General features: G+C 43.6%; 1 protein-coding gene across 2 annotated transcripts in view; it reads right to left on the bottom strand.

The window, feature by feature from the left end:
* Positions 1-2040: 2040 nt before the first annotated feature.
* The window catches only part of SCN4B (sodium voltage-gated channel beta subunit 4), a 45607-nt gene continuing 22202 nt past the window's right edge, over positions 2041-25445 (bottom strand). The window contains exons 3-7 of one of the 2 annotated variants that reach the window (XR_011315457.1): positions 7433-7614; positions 5245-5485; positions 4574-4703; positions 2569-2722; positions 2312-2444 (exon numbers count right to left, since the gene is read on the bottom strand). Coding sequence is in view for 1 of the 2 variants with exons in the window: in XM_069741300.1 (XP_069597401.1) it covers positions 2638-2722; positions 4574-4703; positions 5245-5485; positions 7433-7614 (638 nt within the window). In the remaining variant the exon portion in view is untranslated. Of the gene's footprint in view, positions 2723-4573; positions 4704-5244; positions 5486-7432; positions 7615-25445 lie in introns of both variants that reach the window. The other variant, XM_069741300.1, reaches the window with a different exon arrangement.

Here is a 25445-nt window from a genome sequence, read left to right as displayed (position 1 = left end):
CCTATTGTGAATGGTGGATCCTGTGTTATCTACTGTATATAGAGGTGTTATCAGTCATTGTACAGGAGGAGGAGGTGAGCTGTGACATCAACTGCTGTGAATGGTGGATCCTGTGTTATCTACTATGCATACAGAAGTGTTGCCTTTCACTGTAATTGTGTCTGTTATGTTAATAAGACTAAGTCATCTGTACAGTGTTAATTGTTCTGGCTCTAGGCAGGTCCATGCGTCTTCCCTCTGTCATAGCTGGAGCCATCTGCTAGTAAATCGACAGTTCCTAAGCATTGGTTAGAAGTAGATGCTTGGTGCTGGCTCAGCTCTGCTGTTTCTGGGTGCTGTCCACACATTCAACTTGTCACAAGGGTGTCATGTCCCCTTGGAAGACCTGGAGTTAGATTTTCACATCAGGTAATGAATCTCAGGTCTTCTTTAGAGATGGTGTGATTTGTGTGCCATATTAAATGTTTTTTTTTTTTCTCTGGTGCTGTAGAGGTTAACAACGCTTTCTATGCTGATCAGAAACTTGCAGCTTCATTTCAGCTGCTTATGATCTGGTCATTACCTCTTCCTATAAAAACTGGTCAGACATTCTTGTCCCTGCTGGTGAGATTAGTCTTCCTGTGCCTTGTGCTAAAGCTAAGTGGTTGGAGTAGATTTGTTGTAGCAGCATTCTGTGGTTTGCTGTTGTACGTGTGTGTTTGTCTCCTGGTCCCTCGTCCCATCTAGTTTATTACTCCCGGTCCCTTTTCTCCTCCCTATTGTTTAGTGTTTTTCGATGATAGAGGTTTTCTGTTATCCCTGTTTTGTCTTTGTGCCTTGTTCACCTTACATTTCTATCCCATGCCTCCTGGGGTGGAAGAGGGGACAGATCAGGGTTTAACAGGAGCATAGTAAGGTCTGAGACCCAGGCCTCTCTATCTTTATGAGTACCCCCGGGACAGGGATAGTTAGGGTCCAAGTTCCAGGTACAGTTTGCGACCCCCTTCCTTACCGAAGACAATCAAAGCATGACACAACCTTTTCAAGGTGCCAGCCTGCATTTCCTGCTCTGCTGATAGTTGTACGGCCCAGCATTCCAGCTCCAATGATCCTCTTCCCATCCAACATATCAAGCTTTACTGGTCCTTGTTGCCCCATGTCATACCTAGCTTGTCCAACACTGCTGCATTAACTTGTCCTGACCTCCGGCTTACAGAATCGCCTCACCAGGTGAGCCCATAATGTACAGAACAGGGAGTGAGGGTCTAGAATACACCTAGAGGCCAATGTGAAAATTTTTCCGATATGTAGTTTTATATGATTAGATAATCCTGACTAGATTTGTATTTATTTATTTATTTATTTATTTTTTTACCAAGAATACATATCTAATTAAACCTACTGTGTTGATCCAGATGTTACAAAAGCCCTGTAACGGGATTCCAGTTCGCTCATAGGAAAACTTCCTTCTCACCTTCAAATATGGCAATTTAGAATAAAATTAGATCAACGTCCCATTACAGAATCTAGTGCCTGTGACCTATAATACATTTCTCAAGAAAGGCGTCCAGACCCAACTCCAAGGACAATCAAGGATGAACCAAATTTATTAAGAGTCGTGGACTTTTGATTCAACACTGACACATGGAATGGCAGTTTTTGTCAAAAACCCTGTGGGGAAAATTTATCAAAAGGCCATTTTGTCTCTACACAATAAGGGGGGGGCAGGTCTTTGCCGCTTTTCTCCTCCTCTTTTGCCTATGAAGCTGACAACAGGCATAAAGGAGAGGTGGGCCAGCAAGGCATTGGATAATAGCAGGAGCAATACATCTTGGAAAGTGAGGTTGAATGGGGTCCCAACACATATAGTGCAGGCAGAATACAGCTATAAAAGTAGTGCTCCGACAAAAAAAAACAAAGCAGAGGATTCGTTATGGAGTATGAGCATTGGAATATTTGACTGGTATCTGCGCCAAAACTTTTTTTACTTTGTTGTAGGTGGTCGGGGCAGCAAGACCATGCTTTGATGTGAAAGGATGGGTAGAAATGACTGATGACAACTTGTATTAAAGAACACATTTTATTACAGGGACAACGTCCAGGCAGCAGCTGCAGTGGGGAGCGGCAGTCATATGTGGAGCCAGCATTTATTATAGGGGCTGGCGACGACCGGACCATTATGTGCAATGTGGGGTAAGTGGAGGAGGAGCAGCAAGCTGTAAAAGCGCTTTAAAAACATCAAGTATTTTTTCATTCATTAATCATATGCATTTCTATGTGTAATATAATTCTATAGAAATAAACTCCGAAATATATATATACATTCACTGACCGTCCGCTGCAGTGATTCTCTCCCCATGCATAGAAAAAAAAAAAGTGAAATATTTCCTCCTCGCAACAAATCCCAGCTGGACTTTCGGTCTGTCCCTCTGCTCATTCACCTGGATGGATTGCATTTATCGTACCTAAGATAAGGCTTAAAAGGAGGCAATGTAATTACTGTGCAGTGCAAGATAATAACATGTAGTGGAGAAGGTGAGACCCCCATAACACCAGGGGTTCTCCACTAAAGGAACGTCCCTGCCATACCAGGGGTCTGTGTGCCAACGTCCTTCTGTGGAAGTCCTTTGTGTCCTCACCCGTGGAGGGAGGCCGACATCATGCTTTTGCTTTAGCTTTGGATTCTTGCTTTGAGGCATTATCCGTGTTGTCGTTGACTGAAGAGCTCACGAGACAGTCTTTCCTAAGAAGAAAAAGTTCAGTATGAGATCTTACATCTATCACATGCCCACAGCGCGCCCTGCTCCCTCCCATGGATTATCAATTCCTGTGTGTCAGAGGATGTAGTGTGGAAGCCGGCCAGATTCTCCCCGTGATTGACAGGCTGACTCTATATACAGTAGATAACAGAGGATCCACCATTCACAATAGGTGATGTCACAGCTCACCTCCTCCTCCTGTACAATGACTGATAGCACCTCTATATACAGTAGATAATACAGGATCCACCATCCACAATAGGTGATGTCACAGCTCACCTCCTCCTGTACAATGACTGATAACACCTCTATATACAGTAGGTAACACAGGATCCACCATTCACAATAGGTGATGTCACAGCTCACCTCCTCCTCCTGTACAATGACTGATAGCACCTCTATATACAGTAGATAATACAGGATCCACCATCCACAATAGGTGATGTCACAGCTCACCTCCTCCTGTACAATGACTGATAACACCTCTATATACAGTAGGTAACACAGGATCCACCATTCACAATAGGTGATGTCACAGCTCACCTCCTCCTCCTGTACAATGACTGATAGCACCTCTATATACAGTAGATAATACAGGATCCACCATCCACAATAGGTGATGTCTCAGCTCACCTCCTCCTGTACAATGACTGATAACACCTCTATATACAGGTGGTAACACAGGATCCACCATTCACAATAGGTGATGTCACAGCTCACCTCCCCCTCCTGTACAATGACTGATAGCACCTCTATATACAGTAGATAATACAGGATCCACCATCCACAATAGGTGATGTCACAGCCCACCTCCTCCTGTACAATGACTGATAACACCTCTATATACAGTAGGTAACACAGGATCCACCATTCACAATAGGTGATGTCACAGCTCACCTCCTCCTCCTGTACAAAGACTGATAACACCTCTATATACAGTAGATAACACACGATCCACCATTCATATTAGGTGATGTCACAGCTCGCCTCCTCCTCCTGTACAATGACTGATAACACCCCTATATACAGTAGATAACAGGATCCACTATTCACAATAGGTGATGTCACAGCTCACCTCCTCCTGTATGTCTGATAACACCTCTATATACAGTAGATAACACAGAATCCACCATTCACAATAGGTGATGTCACAGCTCACCTCCTCCTCCTGTACAACGACTGATAACACCTCTATATACAGTAGATAGCACAGGATCCACCATTCACAATAGGTGATGTCACAGATCACCTCCTCCTCTTCTCTGCACAATGACCTTCGATCACAAAAATATGCCCATGACAGAGCATGCCCACAAACTCTCACCATAGAAGTGAATGTGCATCTGCGATCTACGGTCAATGTTGCTGTAGTGCAGACCATCGGCTCTCACTGGCTTTTCCACGTCATTGACTGGTTCCCCCCATTCTTTATGTGTGTAGAAAGAGATATGTGATTCCAGCTGAGCTGGTGGGAAGAAGTTGGAGGAGAGCGGCCTGCGGACACTTACTCTGCCCCCAGCTCTTTTTCCAAGCTTTGTCACACTACAGTGGAGGAGCCTATCAGTACGTCATGCTATACATGATAGGAGGGAACATTACACTACTGACAGTTTCCATTTAGCTAAGTAGGACTGATCAGCAGAATCGTGAATGCAGCTCTGGAGGAGTATAAACTATAGAATGATGTGGATGATCTGATGTAGCAGTGCAATCAATGAATGTGCGGAGTCTTTTTTTAATGAAAAAAATAAAACTTTGTCAGAACTGAGGATACTCAGTACATACACGTAATAAATGCCACATTTTGCAACAATTGACAAGCAACAGAAACTCACTTTTTGTCACATTTTTTCTTTATAATGAAACTGACTGTCTTCTTTATGATAAGGATCAATATTAGGAGTCCGATGACGCCACCAACAACGGACACGATGATCACAGTCAGAGTATTATCCACGACCTCAACTGAGGAAGAAAATAATGTGAGTAGACAGCAAAAATTAAGAGCAAAGAGGCGGCGAGAAAAACTGATCAAGACCTTATGGCACCCATACACATTAGACTAACATCAGCTGGATCCAAGAATATCAGTGGGATCAGCAATACGGTCTTATGAGTATGGGGTTTGACAAAAAAAGATTTTTCTGTAGGTGGTTCTTATATATGAACATTCTGCCAGCACTATAGGTGCAGGAACGTCTAGAAAATAACCTGTTTTCAGTTGCAGAAATTTCAAACCAAAATCTGCAATGAAAAAGTTCTTTTTTTTTTTGCATACGAGAGAAAACGGACCATTTTTCGTCAGCGTGGTTGATCACATTTTCAGCCACTTTTTGGGTCAATGTGTCTGTTTCTACCATCGGTGTGGCATCCATTTATCCCGTATGCAAAAAAAAAGAGATATCTTTAAAAGGAATACATGTTATTGTTTTTGTTCTTTTAGATACGAAAAATGAAGAAGGAAAACAAAAAAATCGCGGATGGAAAACAGATTGGGGAAACTCACACTTGTCCACCACTGTCAGGTAGATGGTGGCGTTGCTTTTGGTGTCTTTTTCCTTTTTGTTCGTCACAAGACAGGTATAAAATCCCGCGTCATCGAATTCCACATCCTTCAGGAGTAATGTGAGATTATAATCCTTGGTTTTATTGCTGGGAAGGAGTATTATTCGTTCGTGCCGATAACTATTTGGAATATCCATGCGTTTCGGTAGCGAATTCTTGTTCTTTAGTTTTCCATGATAAAGCTAGTAATAATTTAAAAAAAACAGAAAGACAGTAAGATAGTAATAAATCATAAAGAAAGCGGTGAGCTTGGTCAATAGTTCTAGTGTACACACCGAATAAGAATCTGAGGGCATTAAAAAAAAGAAGAAAAAAAAAGGAATATTCCAGCTCCTCCTCCCTTTATCGGCTTTTTATATTTAATCTTCATATTGTAATTAAAACTGACAAATATATTAATAAATATTCTTAGGGTGTCTTAGAATCTGACCTTCCTAATCCTGACTTTCCTACTGTATATGTGGTTGTAAGACAACTAGCTGCAGCAGTAACCTCTCCCCTCAGCTCTGCTTTCAGTAAGATAAAAGATAGTTATCCGCCAGCCATTAGCCGAAAATGGAATCAATCAAGGAACTATACAAGTCTAACTTTTTCCGGAGTTGGGTCAGAGTTTCACCAGTTTCTTTTGGATGAAAAAACAAAACAAACTGATGTAGGACAACTCATGGGTGACATCCGAGTGCTGTCTGATTTTATGACAGACCCGTAGACTTACATTGCTGATTTGGATCCGAGATCAGACCTGTCTCTGTGATTTTGTGCTGACTACAGAGTCCACAAGAATACACAGACAGGTGAACAGCTCCATAGACTAGAATAGGCAGAGACATCACGATCACAGTCACAGAGAGTGCAACCATGCCTGTGCGGGAAGAGTTCGCTGACACCCGGGTCTACTTCAACTGGATGTGTGTATGATGACGCACATTCAGTTGAAGTGTTTTGTTTCGCAGGAACGTGCCTGCATATGGCAGTGATGTCGTGCGCTGCCCGTCTGATTCACACTTAAGTTATATGCTGGCCTCTGTGCCAGTTACAGAAGAGGATGCCGAGTGTCGTGGGAGCGATGAAAGGTAAAAATATATATATTTTTTTAATGTTTTGGAAAAGAGTATCAGAACAGACATTATGCCATGATGGGGGTCAGTATGCCATCATGGGGGTCTTTATACCAGAATGTGGCCCAGGATGAGGGTCATTATAGCAGGATGAGGCACAGGATGGGGTTCATTATACCAGAATGAGGCCTAGGATTAGGCTCATTATACCAGGATGAGGGTCATTATACCAGGATGGGCATCATTGTACCATAATTTGGTCCAGTATGGGGGTCATTATACCAAGATGGGGGTCATTATACTAAGCAAGGACCAGGATGGGAGGATATTATTACAGGGTGGGAGTCAAGACAAGGTACATTATTACAGAAAAGGGCCAAGATGGGGGATATTACTACAGAAAGGGGACAGTGTAAGGACCATTATTACAGAAAATAGCCAGAATGGGGGACATTAGTACATGGAGGGTGAACACATAAGTGCTTATTGGTTCTAGAGTGTACAAGGGCCCATACATCTGACCAACATGCAGGTGGGTGCGTAATTTTGCACCGGTCCCAGCACACCCTAGTTAAGACACTGATAATGGGTAAGAGTCCTATGCGTGAAAAAAATGGACTGCGCAGGTACAAGAATAACGGATGTGTGAATGAGCCCTAATGGTGGCACTAAAAGTTAAGAATGAGAAGGGGGAAAGTTGCTCCCGATTACCATCCCCTGTCCCCGATTCTTTTTTTTTTTCATTACAAAGTTCAGAAATCTTTAAAAAAAAAAATACTAGTTTGGCATCGCCATAATTGTCACTTGCATCATGTTGAAAGTTGTGTGGCACAATGAATGCTGTTAAAAAGGAAACTTAACTTTTAAGTACATTGTACAGTAAAATCAGTGGCGTCATTCAAAACTTCAACTCGTGCCTAACAAAGAAACATAGAAGCAGTCATACGGGTATATGAACAGAAAAATTAAAAAAAAATTAGAAAAGGAGGAAAAAATGAAAGCACAAAAATAGAAAATGGCCACGTCTCCCTGGAGTCCAGCACGAAGGTCATTTATATTTGATGTACTTACGATTTCTGGCTTCGTGGACATATTGAATGCCCTGTATTCCCAGGAGAAGGTAACATCCTCAAAACCAATGCAGGTCATAAATATGCACATGAGGCCGATATCCGTCCCATTCCGAGCCTTCACCTGAGGGTTCTTCCCTACATTGACTTCCAATGAGAGGCAGGTATGTGCAAGCAACGCCGCTAGAAAAAGACAAAAGCGCTAATTATCATCCTTATAGTAAGCTTCAACATTAAATCACCGCCATAGATGTAAATCCTAAAGAAGCATATAATAGAGAAGTATAATAGTATAATACTAGTAGTAATAAAAGCATAAAGTGTGCGCTACTCTCCAACTCTGCAGCCACAGTCAGTCCGCACATCCTAAGCTGCAGATTAACCCCATCAGATGAAGCCGTTGTTTTCTGACCTTCACAAAAAGCCCTTAGTCCGTGATAACTAAGAATACAAATCTGAAAATGAAAACAATACCATATGCTGAAATCCTGCAGATTACCCATCAGATATCCTGCAGGTCAGGATTCATTTAAATAGGCAATATATGAAATATATATATATGAAATATATGAACTATACCTCCACTTTTCAAAGCATTAAAGGGGATTTCAAGGTTTCAGCTAAATTTACTTATAAACACTGCAAATTGCCAAATCCTGAGAGCGTGAGATGGGCTGGAGCAGGTACGGACTGGGGCTGAAATTCAGTCCTGGCATTTGAAATCATACAGGCTCATGTTGTTCCAGTCCCCATGAACCAGTTTGGATATATTACCCTGGATGGAGGAAAGGAAGATTTTCTACAAGGCCAATATTTCTAATGATACCCGTGGCCTGCTGGGGTAAGTGACGGAGTTAGCGACTTTGTGCTCCTGGAGTTAGCGACTTTGTGCTCCTGGAGTTAGCGACTTTGTGCTCCTGAGCACTTCCATCCCTGGCCCCTATGTCTTTGGAGCATGGGTGGCAGCCCACATGACCGCAGGGACAACGTACAAACTCCTTGAATCCTGGACTCTGATGCTACAAAGCACCAGTGCTTTCCACTGAGCCACCGTGCTACTCAGAAGATAACCTTTGGCAACTCATTCACATGACTGGCAGCACCAATGGGAAGACCAGGAAAACTAGAACAGGTCCATTTGCAATTTCTAAAGTACAACTGAGAGGTAGGATTACTCCGACCTTAGCCAGAATTGAACTAAGGACCCAAGCGTTGAAAGGTAATTGAGCTAACCACTAAGCCACCATAGAATTACCTGATGGTTAGGTCATCAATATGTCCATCAGTGCCCACCGACAGGTCATGAAAAACTAGAGCGGGTCCATTTGCAATTTCTAAAGTACAACTAAGAGGTAGAATTACTATTCTAAAGTACAACTAAGAGGTAGAATTACTCCAACCTTAGCCAGAATTGAACTAAGGACCCAAGCATTGAAAGGTAATTGAGCTAACCACTGAGCCACCATAGAATTACCTGATGGCTAGGTCATCAATATGTCTATCAGTGCCCACCGACCAGTCATTAAAAACTAGAGCAAGTCCATTCACAATTTCTAAAGTACAACTAAGAGGTAGAATTACTCCGACCTTAGCCAGAATTGAACTAAGGACCCAAGAATTGAAAGGTAATTGAGCTAACCACTGAGCCACCGTGCTGCCTGATAATTACCAGATGGCTAGGTCATCAATATGTCCATCAGTGCCCAGCGACAGGTCATGAAAAACTAGAACAGGTCCATTTGTAATTTCTAAAGTACAACTGAGGAGGTTTTTGGTCAGAGCTGAACCAATGGAAACAGCAACATGAAAAAGAAAGCAATAGCGTTACCATGCTGCCACATGGGTGCTTAACCACCAGCAACAGCAGGCTGTGCGCCGATCTATGAGATGGGAACAAAAGGCTTTTAGTCTCTGTGTTCTCAGACAAGAGACCGGCGAGGGCGGCCGTTCACTGCAGGACATTTCGGACATGTCCACGTACCAGAAAACATCTCCATGACACGGTCTACAGAGTCAATGCAAAAGTGTCCTAGATCCATCCCATTCTTGAATGGAGCAGAGGTGCGCGGGCTTATCCTCCACTGCATTCATTGTCTACGGGACTGTCTGGAAATAATGGAGCTCTGCTTTCCCAGATGGTCCCATAAACAATGGAGCAGAGTATGAGCAGCTCAACTTCCAAAGACATACTGTTAAGATGTGAGTCCTGACGGGGCAATAATGTCTGCAAAGTGAGACCGTTCTTATGAAGCATCATAAATAAGCATATTGATTGCTCAGCACTTCACAGAAATCACTGCACCCATCAGAGGTCATATCTCCTACAGGTCTGTCTTCAGAACATGGGAGGAAGCCCACACAATCACACAAAATCAGGGCTGTGGAGTCGGTAAGACAAACCTCTGACTCCTCAATTTCCATGACACCAACTCCGACTCCATGACTCCGACTCCCTCATAAATGTCTCATGTTCAAGTGATAAATTTACTGTAGTAAAATGGTAACATCAGGCTTTTAATCATTATTATGATACAATAATCAAGCCATTTAGATAGAACATAAAATATATTTATTGGAATACAACTTTAGAACAAAAAATTTTTTGCATATTTACAATTTATTATACATTTTGCAGTAAGTGGGAAAAAAACAGTTTTCAACAAAAACGTACTGACTAATATTTGTGCAGTCTATGAATTTGTTCTGAGAAATATTATCGCCTCCATCAGATCCTTCTTCATAGATGACCTCAAATCTGACCTAATTATTTTAAAGCTAGAGAACGACCTCTCTACACTAACGTGGGTTGGTGGCAAAGCAGTGACCACATGGGCGACATCTCTTGCAATTTCAGGGTATAAAGGAATTGCCTCATGCACAGTCAGTTTTGATGAACGATTGAACTCTTCTACTTCTTTGAGAGCAAGTGAAAAATGTTGCTGAAATATGGTCAATCTGTTTTCCAGTGGAATCTTTTTCCCTGCAGCAATGCTCAGCCTTCTCCATGTCGTCCAAATGCTTTTCTAAATCAAACTCCTCATCTGAGGAGGATTAAGAAACCACAGCAGCAGCACTGGCAGGACCCGAGTCCTCTTGCTCTTGGCTGTCCTGTAGCCCACTCATCCTAACTGCTACCTCAATCAGAGCTTCTTTTCCTTTAGTAAGCTGTTGGTCATCCAGCAATATACAATGACTCTGGTCCACATAAACAGCTACCAGAAGAATTTTATTTTCTAATAGCAGTGCCTCTCTCTGTTTCATTGAAGCAGCAATGCCATCTGCGATTAAACCTCCTCTTTGGGGCAGGCAAACTCCTTCATAAAACGCCAGAAGTTAAATCCTCAGCTTGTAACTTTTTAGTCACTCTAAATGGGTGATGAAGCAATTCCTTCAATTCAGCCACCTGTGTCCATTGACCTTCATGTAGTGTGGCCTAAGGGTTGGCCATATCTACAAGGAAGGGTTTCAGCTCAAGCAATTTCTGGAATGAGCTCCGAAGGAAGTGGTAACTGTACTGACTGCAGTCCCTAAGCTCAACACAACACTAGAAGTAGCCGTGCAATGCTCCTAACTCTCCCTAGGCATCTCGTCACAGCCTAAGAGCTAACTACCCCTAAAGATAGAAGCAGGAAAGCTATCTTGCTTCAGAGAAAATCCCCAAAGGATAGATTAGCCCCCACAAATAATGACTGTGAGTGGAGAGGGAAAAGACATACACAGAATGAAACCAGGATGAGCACAGGAGGCCAGTCTAACTAAATAGATAGGACAGGATGGAATACTGTGCGGTCAGTATAAAACACTACAAAAATCCACGCAGAGTTTACAAAAAATCTCCACACCTGACTAAAGGTGTGGAGGGCAAATCTGCCTCCCAGAGCTTCCAGCAAGACAGAATTAATTCACACTGATAAGCTGGACAAACATAGAAAGCACAAAATGGATAAGTCCACAATCTATGGACAGAAAAGGGCAAGCAAAAACTTAGCTTAGCTGAACTGGTCAGGATAACAGGGAACTCCAAAGAGATGTGAATCCAACCAGGAACCATTTACAAGTGGCACTGGCTGAAGATAGAGCCAGACTTAAATAGCCGAGCAGAAGAGACGATAAGTGGAGGCAGCTGAAGACAGCTAACTCCAAGGAGCAGACATTCCACTAGAAACCACAAGAGGGAGCCCAAGAGCAGAACTCACAAAAGTGCCACTTACAACCACCGGAAGGAGCCCAAGAGCGGAATTCACAACAGCTGCCCCACCGAGTGGCTTGATCCACAATTGCCCCTTTTCCAGAAAGTCTCTTCAAGATGGAATCAATTTTAGGGGTTCTGGCAGCAAAAGCCAATTTCCTCACTTTGCTAATCAGAGTTCAAGCATGTCCATCTTGCAGACTACCTCTTATTGCCAGCTGCAGCTTGTGCACAGCACAGTGCATGTGATGAATAGGAAAGAGGTGTGAAGCAGCTTCAAAAAGATCATCTCCAACAGTTGTGTTCATGCCCAGCGGTGCAAAGAGAAGCAAAGAGAAACTGGTATAAAAGTATGTGGGAGATAGAGGGACGAGACAGGCCATGAGAGATGACAGTCAGGTCTTCTAAAGCCACACTGTGCTCCATAAGATATATGGCTGATATATGACGTAGGCGGGTGATGGAAGCATTATGGATAGATAGGATTCAAGCACAGATTATATAAGAAAGCTGCAGAACTTTTGATATCACAATAATTAAATGATTAAATGGATATTCCTTCCCAGTTTACCTTTTTTGCCATATTTATGTCAAGCAATCCAGTCCTGCAAATGCATATGTGTTATGTTTGCTAATGACAGGTGTTATGAAGGCAATCCAGAAACACAGTGTGCTTAGCGATCAGAGCGCACACAGTGATCTGACAAATACCCAAAAATACAAGAACGAGCTCTGAGACGTGGAAACTCTGTAGACTGCACACCTGATCCTATCCTAAACACAACTAAAAGCGGCTGTGGATTGCGCCTAACAACTACCTAGGCAACTCGGCACAGCCTAAGAAACTAGCTAGCCTGAAGATAGAAAAATAGGCCTGACTTGCCCCAGAGAAATTTCCCAAAGGAAAAGGCAGCCCCCCACATATAATGACTGTGAGTAAGATGAAAAGACAAAACGTAGGGATGAAATAGATTCAGCAAAGTGGGGCCCGATATTCTAGGACAGAGCGAGGACAGTAAAGCGAACTTTGCAGTCTACAAAAAACCCTAAAGCAAAACCACGCAAAGGGGGCAAAAAAAACCCACCGTGCCGAACTAACGGCACGGCGGTACACCCTTTGCGTCTCAGAGCTTCCAGCAAAACAAAAGACAAGCTGGACAGAAAAAAAGCAACAAAAAAAACAAAAAGCACTTAGCTATACAGAGCAGCAGGTCACAGGAACAATCAGGAGAAGCTCAGATCCAACACTGAAACATTGACAAGGAGCAAGGATAGCAGCATCAGGTGGAGTTAAATAATGAAGCAGTTAACGAGCTCACCAGAACACCTGAGGGAGGAAGCTCAGAAGCTGCAGTACCACTTGTGACCACAGGAGTGAATTCAGCCACAGAATTCACAACAGTACCCCCCCCCCTTGAGGAGGGGTCACCGAACCCTCACCAGAGCCCCCAGGCCGACCAGGATGAGCCGCATGAAAGGCACGAACAAGATCGGAAGCATGAACATCAGAGGCAAAAACCCAGGAATTATCTTCCTGAGCATAACCCTTCCATTTAACCATAGTAACATAGTAACATAGTAACATAGTTAGTAAGGCCGAAAAAAGACATTTGTCCATCCAGTTCAGCCTATATTCCATCATAATAAATACCCAGATCTATGTCCTTCTACAGAACCTAATAATTGTATGATACAATATTGTTCTGCTCCAGGAAGACATCCAGGCCTCTCTTGAACCCCTCGACTGAGTTCGCCATCACCACCTCCTCAGGCAAGCAATTCCAGATTCTCACTGCCCTAACAGTAAAGAATCCTCTTCTATGTTGGTGGAAAAACCTTCTCTCCTCCAGACGCAAAGAATGCCCCCTTGTGCCCGTCACCTTCCTTGGTATAAACAGATCCTCAGCGAGATATTTGTATTGTCCCCTTATATACTTATACATGGTTATTAGATCGCCCCTCAGTCGTCTTTTTTCTAGACTAAATAATCCTAATTTCGCTAATCTATCTGGGTATTGTAGTTCTCCCATCCCCTTTATTAATTTTGTTGCCCTCCTTTGTACTCTCTCTAGTTCCATTATATCCTTCCTGAGCACCGGTGCCCAAAACTGGACACAGTACTCCATGTGCGGTCTAACTAGGGATTTGTACAGAGGCAGTATAATGCTCTCATCATGTGTATCCAGACCTCTTTTAATGCACCCTATGATCCTGTTTGCCTTGGCAGCTGCTGCCTGGCACTGGCTGCTCCAGGTAAGTTTATCATTAACTAGGATCCCCAAGTCCTTCTCCCTGTCAGATTTACCCAGTGGTTTCCCGTTCAGTGTGTAATGGTGATATTGATTCCCTCTTCCCATGTGTATAACCTTACATTTATCATTGTTAAACCTCATCTGCCACCTTTCAGCCCAAGTTTCCAACTTATCCAGATCCATCTGTAGCAGAATACTATCTTCTCTTGTATTAACTGCTTTACATAGTTTTGTATCATCTGCAAATATCGATATTTTACTGTGTAAACCTTCTACCAGATCATTAATGAATATGTTGAAGAGAACAGGTCCCAATACTGACCCCTGCGGTACCCCACTGGTCACAGCGACCCAGTTAGAGACTATACCATTTATAACCACCCTCTGCTTTCTATCACTAAGCCAGTTACTAACCCATTTACACACATTTTCCCCCAGACCAAGCATTCTCATTTTGTGTACCAACCTCTTGTGCGGCACGGTATCAAACGCTTTGGAAAAATCGAGATATACCACGTCCAATGACTCACCGTGGTCCAGTCTATAGCTTACCTCTTCATAAAAACTGATTAGATTGGTTTGACAGGAGCGATTTCTCATAAACCCATGCTGATATGGAGTTAAACAGTTATTCTCATTGAGATAATCCAGAATAACATCCCTCAGAAACCCTTCAAATATTTTACCAACAATAGAGGTTAGACTTACTGGCCTATAATTTCCAGGTTCACTTTTAGAGCCCTTTTTGAATATTGGCACCACATTTGCTATGCGCCAGTCCTGCGGAACAGACCCTGTCGCTATAGAGTCACTAAAAATAAGAAATAATGGTTTATCTATTACATTACTTAGTTCCCTTAGTACTCGTGGGTGTATGCCATCCGGACCCGGAGATTTATCTATTTTAATCTTATTTAGCCGGTTTCGCACCTCTTCTTGGGTTAGATTGGTGACCCTTAATATAGGGTTTTCATTCTTTCTTGGGATTTCACCTAGCATTTCATTTTCCACCGTGAATACCGTGGAGAAGAAGGTGTTTAATATGTTAGCTTTTTCCTCGTCATCTACAACCATTCTTTCCTCACTATTTTTTAAGGGGCCTACATTTTCAGTTTTTATTCTTTTACTATTGATATAGTTGAAGAACAGTTTGGGATTAGTTTTACTCTCCTTAGCAATGTGCTTCTCTGTTTCCTTTTTGGCAGCTTTAATTAGTTTTTTAGATAAAGTATTTTTCTCCCTATAGTTTTTTAGAGCTTCAATGGTGCCATCCTGCTTTAGTAGTGCAAATGCTTTCTTTTTACTGTTAATTGCCTGTCTTACTTCTTTGTTTAGCCACATTGGGTTTTTCCTATTTCTAGTCCTTTTATTCCCACAAGGTATAAACCGCTTACACTGCCTATTTAGGATGTTCTTAAACATTTCCCATTTATTATCTGTATTCTTATTTCTGAGGATATTGTCCCAGTCTACCAGATTAAGGGCATCTCTAAGCTGTTCAAACTTTGCCTTCCTAAAGTTCAGTGTTTTTGTGACTCCCTGACAAGTCCCCCTAGTGAAAGACAGGTGAAACTGCACAATATTGTGGTCGCTATTTCCTAAATGCCCAACCACCTGCAGATTTGTTATTCTGTCAGGTCTATTAGATAGTATTAGGTCTAAAAGTGCTGGTCCTCTGGTTGGATTCTGCACCAATTGTGAAAGATAATTTTTCTTGGTTATTAGCAGAAACCTGTTGCCTTTATGGGTTTCACAGGTTTCTGTTTCCCAGTTAATATCCGGGTAGTTAAAGTCCCCCATAACCAGGACCTCATTATGGGTTGCAGCTTCATCTATCTGCTTTAGAAGTAGACTTTCCATGCTTTCTGTTATATATGGGGGTTTGTAACAGACCCCAATGAGAATTTTGTTACCATTTTTCCCTCCATGAATTTCAACCCATATGGACTCGACATCCTCATTTCCTTCGCTAATATCCTCCCTTAAAGTGGACTTTAGACAAGACTTTACATAGAGACAAACCCCTCCTCCTCTCCGATTTTTACGATCCTTTCTAAACAGACTGTAACCCTGTAAGTTAACTGCCCAGTCATAGCTTTCATCTAACCATGTCTCGGTTATTCCCACTATGTCAAAGTTACCTGTAGATATTTCTGCTTCTAGTTCTTCCATCTTGTTTGTCAGGCTTCTGGCGTTTGCGAGCATGCAGTTTAGAGGATTTTGTTTTGTTCCAATCTCCTCACTGTGGATTGTTTTAGAAATGTTCTTACCTCCCTTCTGAGTATGTTTTCCTGGGTCGTCTTTGTTCGAGTCTAATGTTTTTCTTCCCGTCCCCTCTTCTTCTAGTTTAACGCCCTCCTGATGAGTGTAGCGAGTCTTCTGGCGAATGTGTGTTTCCCAGGTTTGTTGAGGTGTAGTCCGTCTCTGGCGAGGAGTCCATCATACCAGTAATTCACACCGTGGTCCAGGAATCCAAATCCTTGTTGTCTGCACCATCGTCTTAGCCAGTTGTTTGCATCAAGGATCCTGTTCCATCTCCTGGTGCCATGCCCGTCTACTGGAAGGATAGAAGAAAAAACTACCTGTGCATCCAGTTCCTTTACTTTCTTCCCCAACTCTTCAAAGTCCTTGCAGATTGTCGGTAGGTCCTTCCTTGCCGTGTCATTGGTGCCAACATGTATCAGAAGAAATGGGTGGACGTCCTTGGAGCTGAAGAGCTTTGGTATCCTATCGGTCACATCCTTGATCATCGCACCTGGAAGGCAGCATACTTCTCTTGCAGTTATGTCCGGTCTGCAGATGGCTGCTTCGGTGCCTCTCAGTAGTGAGTCTCCCACCACCACCACTCTTCGTTGCTTCTTGGCTGTACTTTTTGCTGTCACTTGTTGCTGTGTGCCCTTTTCTTTTTTGCTTGCTGGTATTGCTTCATTCTTAGGTGTGCCATCTTCATCCTCTACAAAGATTTGATATCGGTTCTTCAGTTGTGTGGTTGGTGATTTCTCCATGGTCTTCTTGCTTCTTTTGGTCACATGCTTCCACTCATCTGCTTTTGGAGGTTCTCTGACACTTTTTGCACCTTCTGTGACCAGTAGAGATGCTTCTGTTCTGTCTAGAAAGTCTTCATTCTCTTTGATGAGTTTCAAAGTTGCTATTCTTTCTTCCAGACCCCGCACCTTTTCTTCTAAAAGGGCCACTAGTCTACACTTCTGACAGGTGAAATTGGATTCTTCTTCTGGTCGATCTGTGAACATGTAGCACATGCTGCAGCTCACCATGTAGGTTGTCACATCTGCCATGTTGCTCCTAGATCCTGCTGACTTGCTGTGTGTTTTCCTTCTTGTGTAATCTACTCAGCCAAGCTCTCTTGCAATAATGTCCTACAGGCAAAAATTCGCGCGCCGTAAGGCGCGCAGTTTGGTGATGCTTTCGAAGCAGCTGGTCCCGGCTGTACCCAACGATCTTCTAGCTTAGGTAGACTTCGCTTCTCCCAGAAGGCACCTGGAATATGCAAATTAGCCTCCTGAAGCTTGAATCCCTGGTTTGGTGATGCTTTCGAAGCAGCTGGTCCCGGCTGTACCCAACGATCTTCTAGCTTAGGGAGACTTCGCTTCTCCCAGAAGGCACCTGGAATATGCAAATTAGCCTCCTGAAGCTTGAATCCCTGGTTTGGTGATGCTTTCGAAGCAGCTGGTCCCGGCTGTACCCAACGATCTTCTAGCTTAGGGAGACTTCGCTTCTCCCAGAAGGCACCTGGAATATGCAAATTAGCCTCCTGAAGCTTGAATCCCTGGTTTGGTGATGCTTTCGAAGCAGCTGGTCCCGGCTGTACCCAACGATCTTCTAGCTTAGGGAGACTTCGCTTCTCCCAGAAGGCACCTGGAATATGCAAATTAGCCTCCTGAAGCTTGAATCCCTGGTTTGGTGATGCTTTCGAAGCAGCTGGTCCCGGCTGTACCCAACGATCTTCTAGCTTAGGGAGACTTCGCTTCTCCCAGAAGGCACCTGGAATATGCAAATTAGCCTCCTGAAGCTTGAATCCCTGGTTTGGTGATGCTTTCGAAGCAGCTGGTCCCGGCTGTACCCAACGATCTTCTAACTTAGGGAGACTTCGCTTCTCCCAGAAGGCACCTGGAATATGCAAATTAGCCTCCTGAAGCTTGAATCCCTGGTTTGAATACTGGAGTTTCCGTCTAGAAACACGAGAATCCAAAATCTTCTCCACAATATACTCCAATTCCCCCTCCACCAAAACCGGGGCAGGAGGCTCAACAGATGGAACCATAGGTGCCACGTATCTCCGCAACAAGGACCTATGGAATACATTATGTATGGAAAAGGAGTCTGGGAGGGTCAAACGAAAAGACACAGGATTGAGAACCTCAGAAATCCTATACGGACCAATAAAACGAGGTTTAAATTTAGGAGAGGAAACCTTCATAGGAATATGACGAGAAGACAACCAAACCAGATCCCCAACACGAAGTCGGGGACCCACACGGCGTCTGCGATTAGCGAAAAGTTGAGCTTTCTCCTGGGACAAGATCAAATTGTCCACTACCTGAGTCCAGATCTGCTGCAACCTATCCACCACAGAATCCACACCAGGACAGTCCGAAGACTCAACCTGTCCTGAAGAGAAACGAGGATGGAACCCAGAATTGCAAAAAAATGGAGAAACCAAGGTAGCCGAGCTGGCCCGATTATTAAGGGCGAACTCAGCCAACGGCAAAAAGGACACCCAATCATCCTGGTCTGCAGAAACAAAACATCTCAGATATGTTTCCAAGGTCTGATTGGTTCGTTCGGTCTGGCCATTAGTCTGAGGATGGAAAGCCGAGGAAAAGGATAGGTCAATGCCCATCCTACCACAAAAGGCTCGCCAAAACCTTGAAACAAACTGGGAACCTCTGTCAGAAACAATATTCTCAGGAATGCCATGCAACCGAACCACATGCTGAAAGAACAAAGGTACCAAATCAGAGGAGGAAGGCAATTTAGCCAAGGGCACCAGATGGACCATTTTAGAAAAGCGATCACAGACCACCCAAATGACTGACATCTTTTGAGAAACGGGAAGGTCAGAAATGAAATCCATCGAAATATGTGTCCAAGGCCTCTTTGGGACCGGCAAGGGCAAAAGCAACCCACTGGCACGAGAACAGCAGGGCTTAGCCCTAGCACAAATCCCACAGGACTGCACAAAAGTACGTACATCCCGTGACAGAGATGGCCACCAGAAGGATCTAGCCACTAACTCTCTGGTACCAAAGATTCCAGGATGACCAGCCAACACCGAACAATGAAGTTCAGAGATAAGTTTATTAGTCCACCTATCAGGGACGAACAGTTTCTCTGCTGGACAACGATCAGGTTTATTCGCCTGAAATTTTTGCAGCACCCGCCGCAAATCAGGGGAGATGGCAGACACAATGACTCCTTCCTTGAGGATACCCGCTGGCTCAGATAAACCCGGAGAGTCGGGCACAAAACTCCTAGACAGAGCATCCGCCTTCACATTTTTAGAGCCCGGAAGGTACGAAATCACAAAGTCGAAGCGGGCAAAAAATAACGACCAACGGGCCTGTCTAGGATTCAAGCGCTTGGCAGACTCGAGATAAGTCAAGTTCTTATGATCAGTCAATACCACCACGCGATGCTTAGCTCCTTCAAGCCAATGACGCCACTCCTCGAATGCCCACTTCATGGCCAGCAACTCTCGATTGCCCACATCATAATTACGCTCAGCGGGCGAAAACTTCCTGGAAAAGAAAGCACATGGTTTCATCACTGAGCAATCAGAACCTCTCTGTGACAAAACCGCCCCTGCTCCAATCTCAGAAGCATCAACCTCGACCTGGAACGGAAGAGAAACATCTGGCTGACACAACACAGGGGCAGAACAAAAACGACGCTTCAACTCCTGAAAAGCTTCCACAGCAGCAGAAGACCAATTAACCAAATCAGCACCCTTCTTGGTCAAATTGGTCAATGGTTTGGCAATGCTAGAAAAATTACAGATGAAGCGACGATAAAAATTAGCAAAGCCCAGGAACTTTTGCAGACTTTTCAGAGATGTCGGCTGAATCCAATCCTGGATGGCTTGGACCTTAACTGGATCCATCTCGATAGTAGAAGGGGTAAAGATGAACCCCAAAAATGAAACTTTCTGCACACCGAAGAGACACTTTGATCCCTTCACAAACAAAGAGTTAGCACGCAGGACCTGAAAAACCATTCTGACCTGCTTCACATGAGACTCCCAATCATCTGAGAAGATCAAAATGTCATCCAAGTAAACAATCAGGAATTTATCCAGATACTCACGGAAGATGTCATGCATAAAAGACTGAAACACAGATGGAGCATTGGCAAGTCCGAACGGCATCACTAGATACTCAAAATGACCCTCGGGCGTATTGAATGCAGTTTTCCATTCATCTCCTCGCCTGATTCTCACCAGATTATACGCACCATGAAGATCTATCTTAGTGAACCAACTAGCCCCCTTAATCCGAGCAAACAAGTCAGATAACAATGGCAAGGGATACTGAAATTTAACAGTGATCTTATTAAGAAGGCGGTAATCAATACACGGTCTCAGCGAACCATCCTTCTTGGCTACAAAGAAGAACCCTGCTCCCAGTGGTGATGACGATGGGCGAATATGTCCCTTCTCCAGGGATTCCTTCACATAACTGCGCATAGCGGCGTGTTCGGGCATGGATAAATTAAATAATCGACCTTTAGGGAATTTACTACCAGGAATCAAATTGATAGCACAATCACAATCCCTATGCGGAGGTAGAGCATCGGACTTGGGCTCTTCAAATACATCCTGATAATCAGACAAGAACTCTGGGACCTCAGAAGGGGTGGATGACGAAATCGACAAAAATGGAACATCACCATGTACCCCCTGACAACCCCAGCTGGATACCGACATGGAATTCCAATCCAATACTGGATTATGGGTTTGTAGCCATGGCAACCCCAACACGACCACATCATGCAGATTATGCAACACCAGAAAGCGAATAACTTCCTGATGTGCAGGAGCCATGCACATGGTCAGCTGGGCCCAGTATTGAGGTTTATTCTTGGCCAAAGGTGTAGCATCAATTCCTCTCAATGGAATAGGACACCGCAAAGGCTCCAAGAAAAACCCACAACGTTTAGCATAATCCAAATCCATCAGATTCAGGGCAGCGCCCGAATCCACAAACGCCATGACAGAAAACGACGACAAAGAGCATATCAAGGTAATGGACAGAAGGAATTTGGACTGTACAGTACCAATGACGGCAGACCTAGCGGACCGCTTAGTGCGCTTAGGACAATCAGAAATAGCATGAGTGGAATCACCACAGTAGAAACACAGACCATTCAGACGTCTATATTCCTGCCGTTCAACTCTAGTCATAGTCCTATCGCACTGCATAGACTCAGGTTTAACCTCAGGCAGTACCGCCAAATGGTGCACAGATTTACGCTCGCGCAAGCGTCGACCGATCTGAATGGCCAAAGACAAAGACTCATTCAAACCAGCAGGCATAGGAAATCCCACCATGACATCCTTAAGAGCCTCAGAGAGACCCTTTCTGAACAAAGCTGCCAGCGCAGATTCATTCCACCGAGTGAGTACTGACCATTTCCTAAATTTCTGACAATATACTTCTATATCATCCTGACCCTGGCACAAAGCCAGCAAATTTTTCTCAGCCTGATCCACTGAATTAGGCTCATCGTACAGCAATCCGAGCGCCAGGAAAAACGCATCGACACTACTCAATGCAGGGTCTCCTGGCGCAAGAGAAAATGCCCAGTCCTGAGGGTCGCCGCGCAAAAAAGAAATAATAATCAAAACCTGTTGAATAGGATTACCAGAAGAATGAGGTTTCAAGGCCAGAAATAGCTTACAATTATTTTTGAAACTTAGAAACTTAGTTCTATCTCCAAAAAACAAATCAGGAATAGGAATTCTTGGTTCTAACATAGATTTCTGATCAATAGTATCTTGAATTTTTTGTACATTTATAACGAGATTATCCATTGAAGAGCACAGACCCTGAATATCCATGTCCACACCTGTGTCCAGAATCACCCAAATGTCTAGGGGGAAAAAAAAAAAAAGTGAACACAGAGCAGAAAAAAAAAAAAAAAAATGATGTCAGAACTTTTTCTTTCCCTCTATTGAGAATCATTAGTTTGGGCTCCTTGTACTGTTATGTTTGCTAATGACAGGTGTTATGAAGGCAATCCAGAAACACAGTGTGCTTAGCGATCAGAGCGCACACAGTGATCTGACAAATACCCAAAAATACAAGAACGAGCTCTGAGACGTGGAAACTCTGTAGACTGCACACCTGATCCTATCCTAAACACAACTAAAAGCGGTTGTGGATTGCGCCTAACAACTACCTAGGCAACTCGGCACAGCCTAAGAAACTAGCTAGCCTGGAGATAGAAAAATAGGCCTGACTTGCCCCAGAGAAATTTCCCAAAGGAAAAGGCAGCCCCCCACATATAATGACTGTGAGTAAGATGAAAAGACAAAACGTAGGGATGAAATAGATTCAGCAAAGTGGGGCCCGATATTCTAGGACAGAGCGAGGACAGTAAAGCGAACTTTGCAGTCTACAAAAAACCCTAAAGCAAAACCACGCAAAGGGGGCAAAAAAAACCCACCGTGCCGAACTAACGGCACGGCGGTACACCCTTTGCGTCTCAGAGCTTCCAGCAAAACAAAAGACAAGCTGGACAGAAAAAAAGCAACAAAAAAAACAAAAAGCACTTAGCTATACAGAGCAGCAGGTCACAGGAACAATCAGGAGAAGCTCAGATCCAACACTGAAACATTGACAAGGAGCAAGGATAGCAGCATCAGGCGGAGTTAAGTAATGAAGCAGTTAACGAGCTCACCAGAACACCTGAGGGAGGAAGCTCAGAAGCTGCAGTACCACTTGTGACCACAGGAGTGAATTCAGCCACAGAATTCACAACACATATGTATGATGCCATATACAAAGCGCTGTGCCCTACGGCTGCCTGTCATGATATGTAGCGACTCCGCAGGGGGTGGCTCAGCGGATGGCACGACACATACACACAATGGGATAGAAATGGGGAGAGGAAGGCCCTACTGATAGGGAATTGAGGGATGGACACCTCCTGCTCAAACCTGAGACTGACCCTGCACTCCCCTAACGCCCTAAGTGGGTCCTTCCACCCACCGCCATCAGGAACCTCGCCCCTCGCTGTCACCTAGCACTGCCCTGGCTAGTGCACTGGCTGGCAAGGGCGCTAGCCTCATCACTGCAAAAGGAACAACACAAGGGACAGTGACAAACACGAGACAGACAAGGACAGAGACACCAAACTTAGCTTAATAGCGTTCTCTGCTGCAAAGCACTGCACAGCATAAGAAAGGCACCCAGATCACGAAACCAGCTGAAACACCACAGCAGCCAGAGAGCTCCTTCCTCCAGGCTTGGTCAATATAGAATGCTCTATCACCGACAGTCAGCTGATGCATCAGGTGACTATTTAAAGGATGGTGGGAGTGGTCACTACCCACATCAGCTGACCTAGCCACTCTGCAGTTGCATCAAGGTTCCAGCAAGGGAATCTGACATTAACCCCCGCTGGTACTGCAAGGAAAAAAGCTCCATTTAAATCAAAGTGGAACCAGAGCTGCCACGAATCCAAAAATGGATCATGACACCACCTTATCCTCGCACTGGATCAGCAGACGGTTCACCACGGTGTCCGGCTGGTCCAGTGCAGGTTTTGCATGTGAGCTGCGGTTATATACTACATATTGTTATAGTAGATAATTTTCTGGACTGCAGCACAGTGTAGATCTCGACCTCGTATAAATATCACACCTCAAAAAAAAATTGTTTACATTTAGATTATTGATAATTGTTATCATTGTGCAAAGAGGAGATGATCACGTCATCTGCATGACCGGCTCCAGGATGAGCATAAACTACAGAGAAGAAAAATCAGAAGATTCAATATTCTTAAAACAGTATGGGAAGGTACAAACAACGAGATACAATGTAGCTTCATTCATCACTCAGGGTTATTTTCACTAATGGATGATAAGATCTAGATGAACATCCAGTCAGAAAGAGGAGAACCCCAGGTTTCAGTGTCATTATCATATATCCCAAGAATCAGTGTGTAATTATTCTGTTCCGTAATTGTCAGCATCATTTCTCCCTATTCAAAGTATCGGTGTCATTACCCTGTACCCAAAGTGTTAGTGTCATTATGCTGTAACCCAAGTGTCAGTGTCATTATGTACTGTTTGGAGGAGGGAAAATGAAGCATACACTGAAAGGAACACCCTGCCTACAGTGAAGCATGGCGGGGGGCTTGGGGATGTCTACAGTAAAGCATAGTGGGAGCTTATTGATTCTTACAGTGATGCATGGTGGTTGCTTGGTGATGCTTATAGTGTAGCACAGTGGCAGTTGCCGAGTAATGCAGTGGTTGTTGCTAGCTAGTACAGTGGCTCAGTGGTTAGCACTGGAGTGATTGGTTCAACTCTGACCAACAATAATGAGAATCCACCTCTCAGGTACACTTCAGAAATTAAAATCAATTAACTGATTTGATGACTTGGGCATCTAGCTTTCTCTTTCATGATCTTGCCATTGCTGCTGGTAGTCATATTGATAACCTACCTATAAATAATCTCCTGGGCAGCATGGTGGCTCAGTGGTTAGTAATGTTGTTGAAGCCATGGGTTCAACTCGGACAGAGCGAGCTGAGATTCCACCTCTCAGGCACACTTTAAAAATTGAAGTGAGTGGCTGCAATGGGAACTAGTTACTCTTCTCACAACCTTCACATAGGTGATGGAAGTCATTTTCATGATTTCGCCAGTAAACAGCTCTTGGACAGCACGGTGGCTGGGTGGTTATGTTGGCAGTGGATTAATCTGTGTACAGTCCAGCTGTTCAACAGCACACGTGGTTCATGAATTTTGCGCAAAATCAAAAATACAGTTTATTTTAGTCTTCATCCTTTCTCATAACTTTTTAGCGCAAAAAAGTTACATGTTCCGCTAAAGTATCGCTAAATGTACCCCACAAAAATTGAGACGTGCATGAACTTACTCCGGGGGTTGGTGGGGGACCTACACCACATTCATGCAAAAATGTTTAATCAGCTGAAAATATGTGAAAACCCCAAACCCTGTCCACAATGATGAACGTTTATAAAGAAAAAGAAAATCAGGCAAACACATAAAATAATTTTTTTAAAATGCGTAAAATAATAGAAGAATTAGGTGTAAAAAAAAAAATAGTCAAAAAACATAAAAAAAAAAAAATGGAAATGCAATAATGAATCGCTCCCCTCCGGTGTTTTCTTGCCACGTCTAGAACAGGACGATGGTTTTCTGGTCAAATTACTTCTATTCGGTAATAAAAATAGATTGTCCTTTTTGTAAGGAAATATAAAGTAAGCTATTTTCATCTCCCTTATGGTTCGCCTTCCTCCCAGCGTCATTAGTCAACGTCTTCTAATGTTACACAGGGAAGAAGGAGGCATAAAGGACAAGC

The sequence above is a fragment of the Ranitomeya imitator genome, chromosome 10, assembly GCF_032444005.1.
Source record: "Ranitomeya imitator isolate aRanImi1 chromosome 10, aRanImi1.pri, whole genome shotgun sequence".
Taxonomy (NCBI): domain Eukaryota; kingdom Metazoa; phylum Chordata; class Amphibia; order Anura; family Dendrobatidae; genus Ranitomeya; species Ranitomeya imitator.
This window is presented reverse-complemented; position numbering and strand designations above follow the sequence as displayed.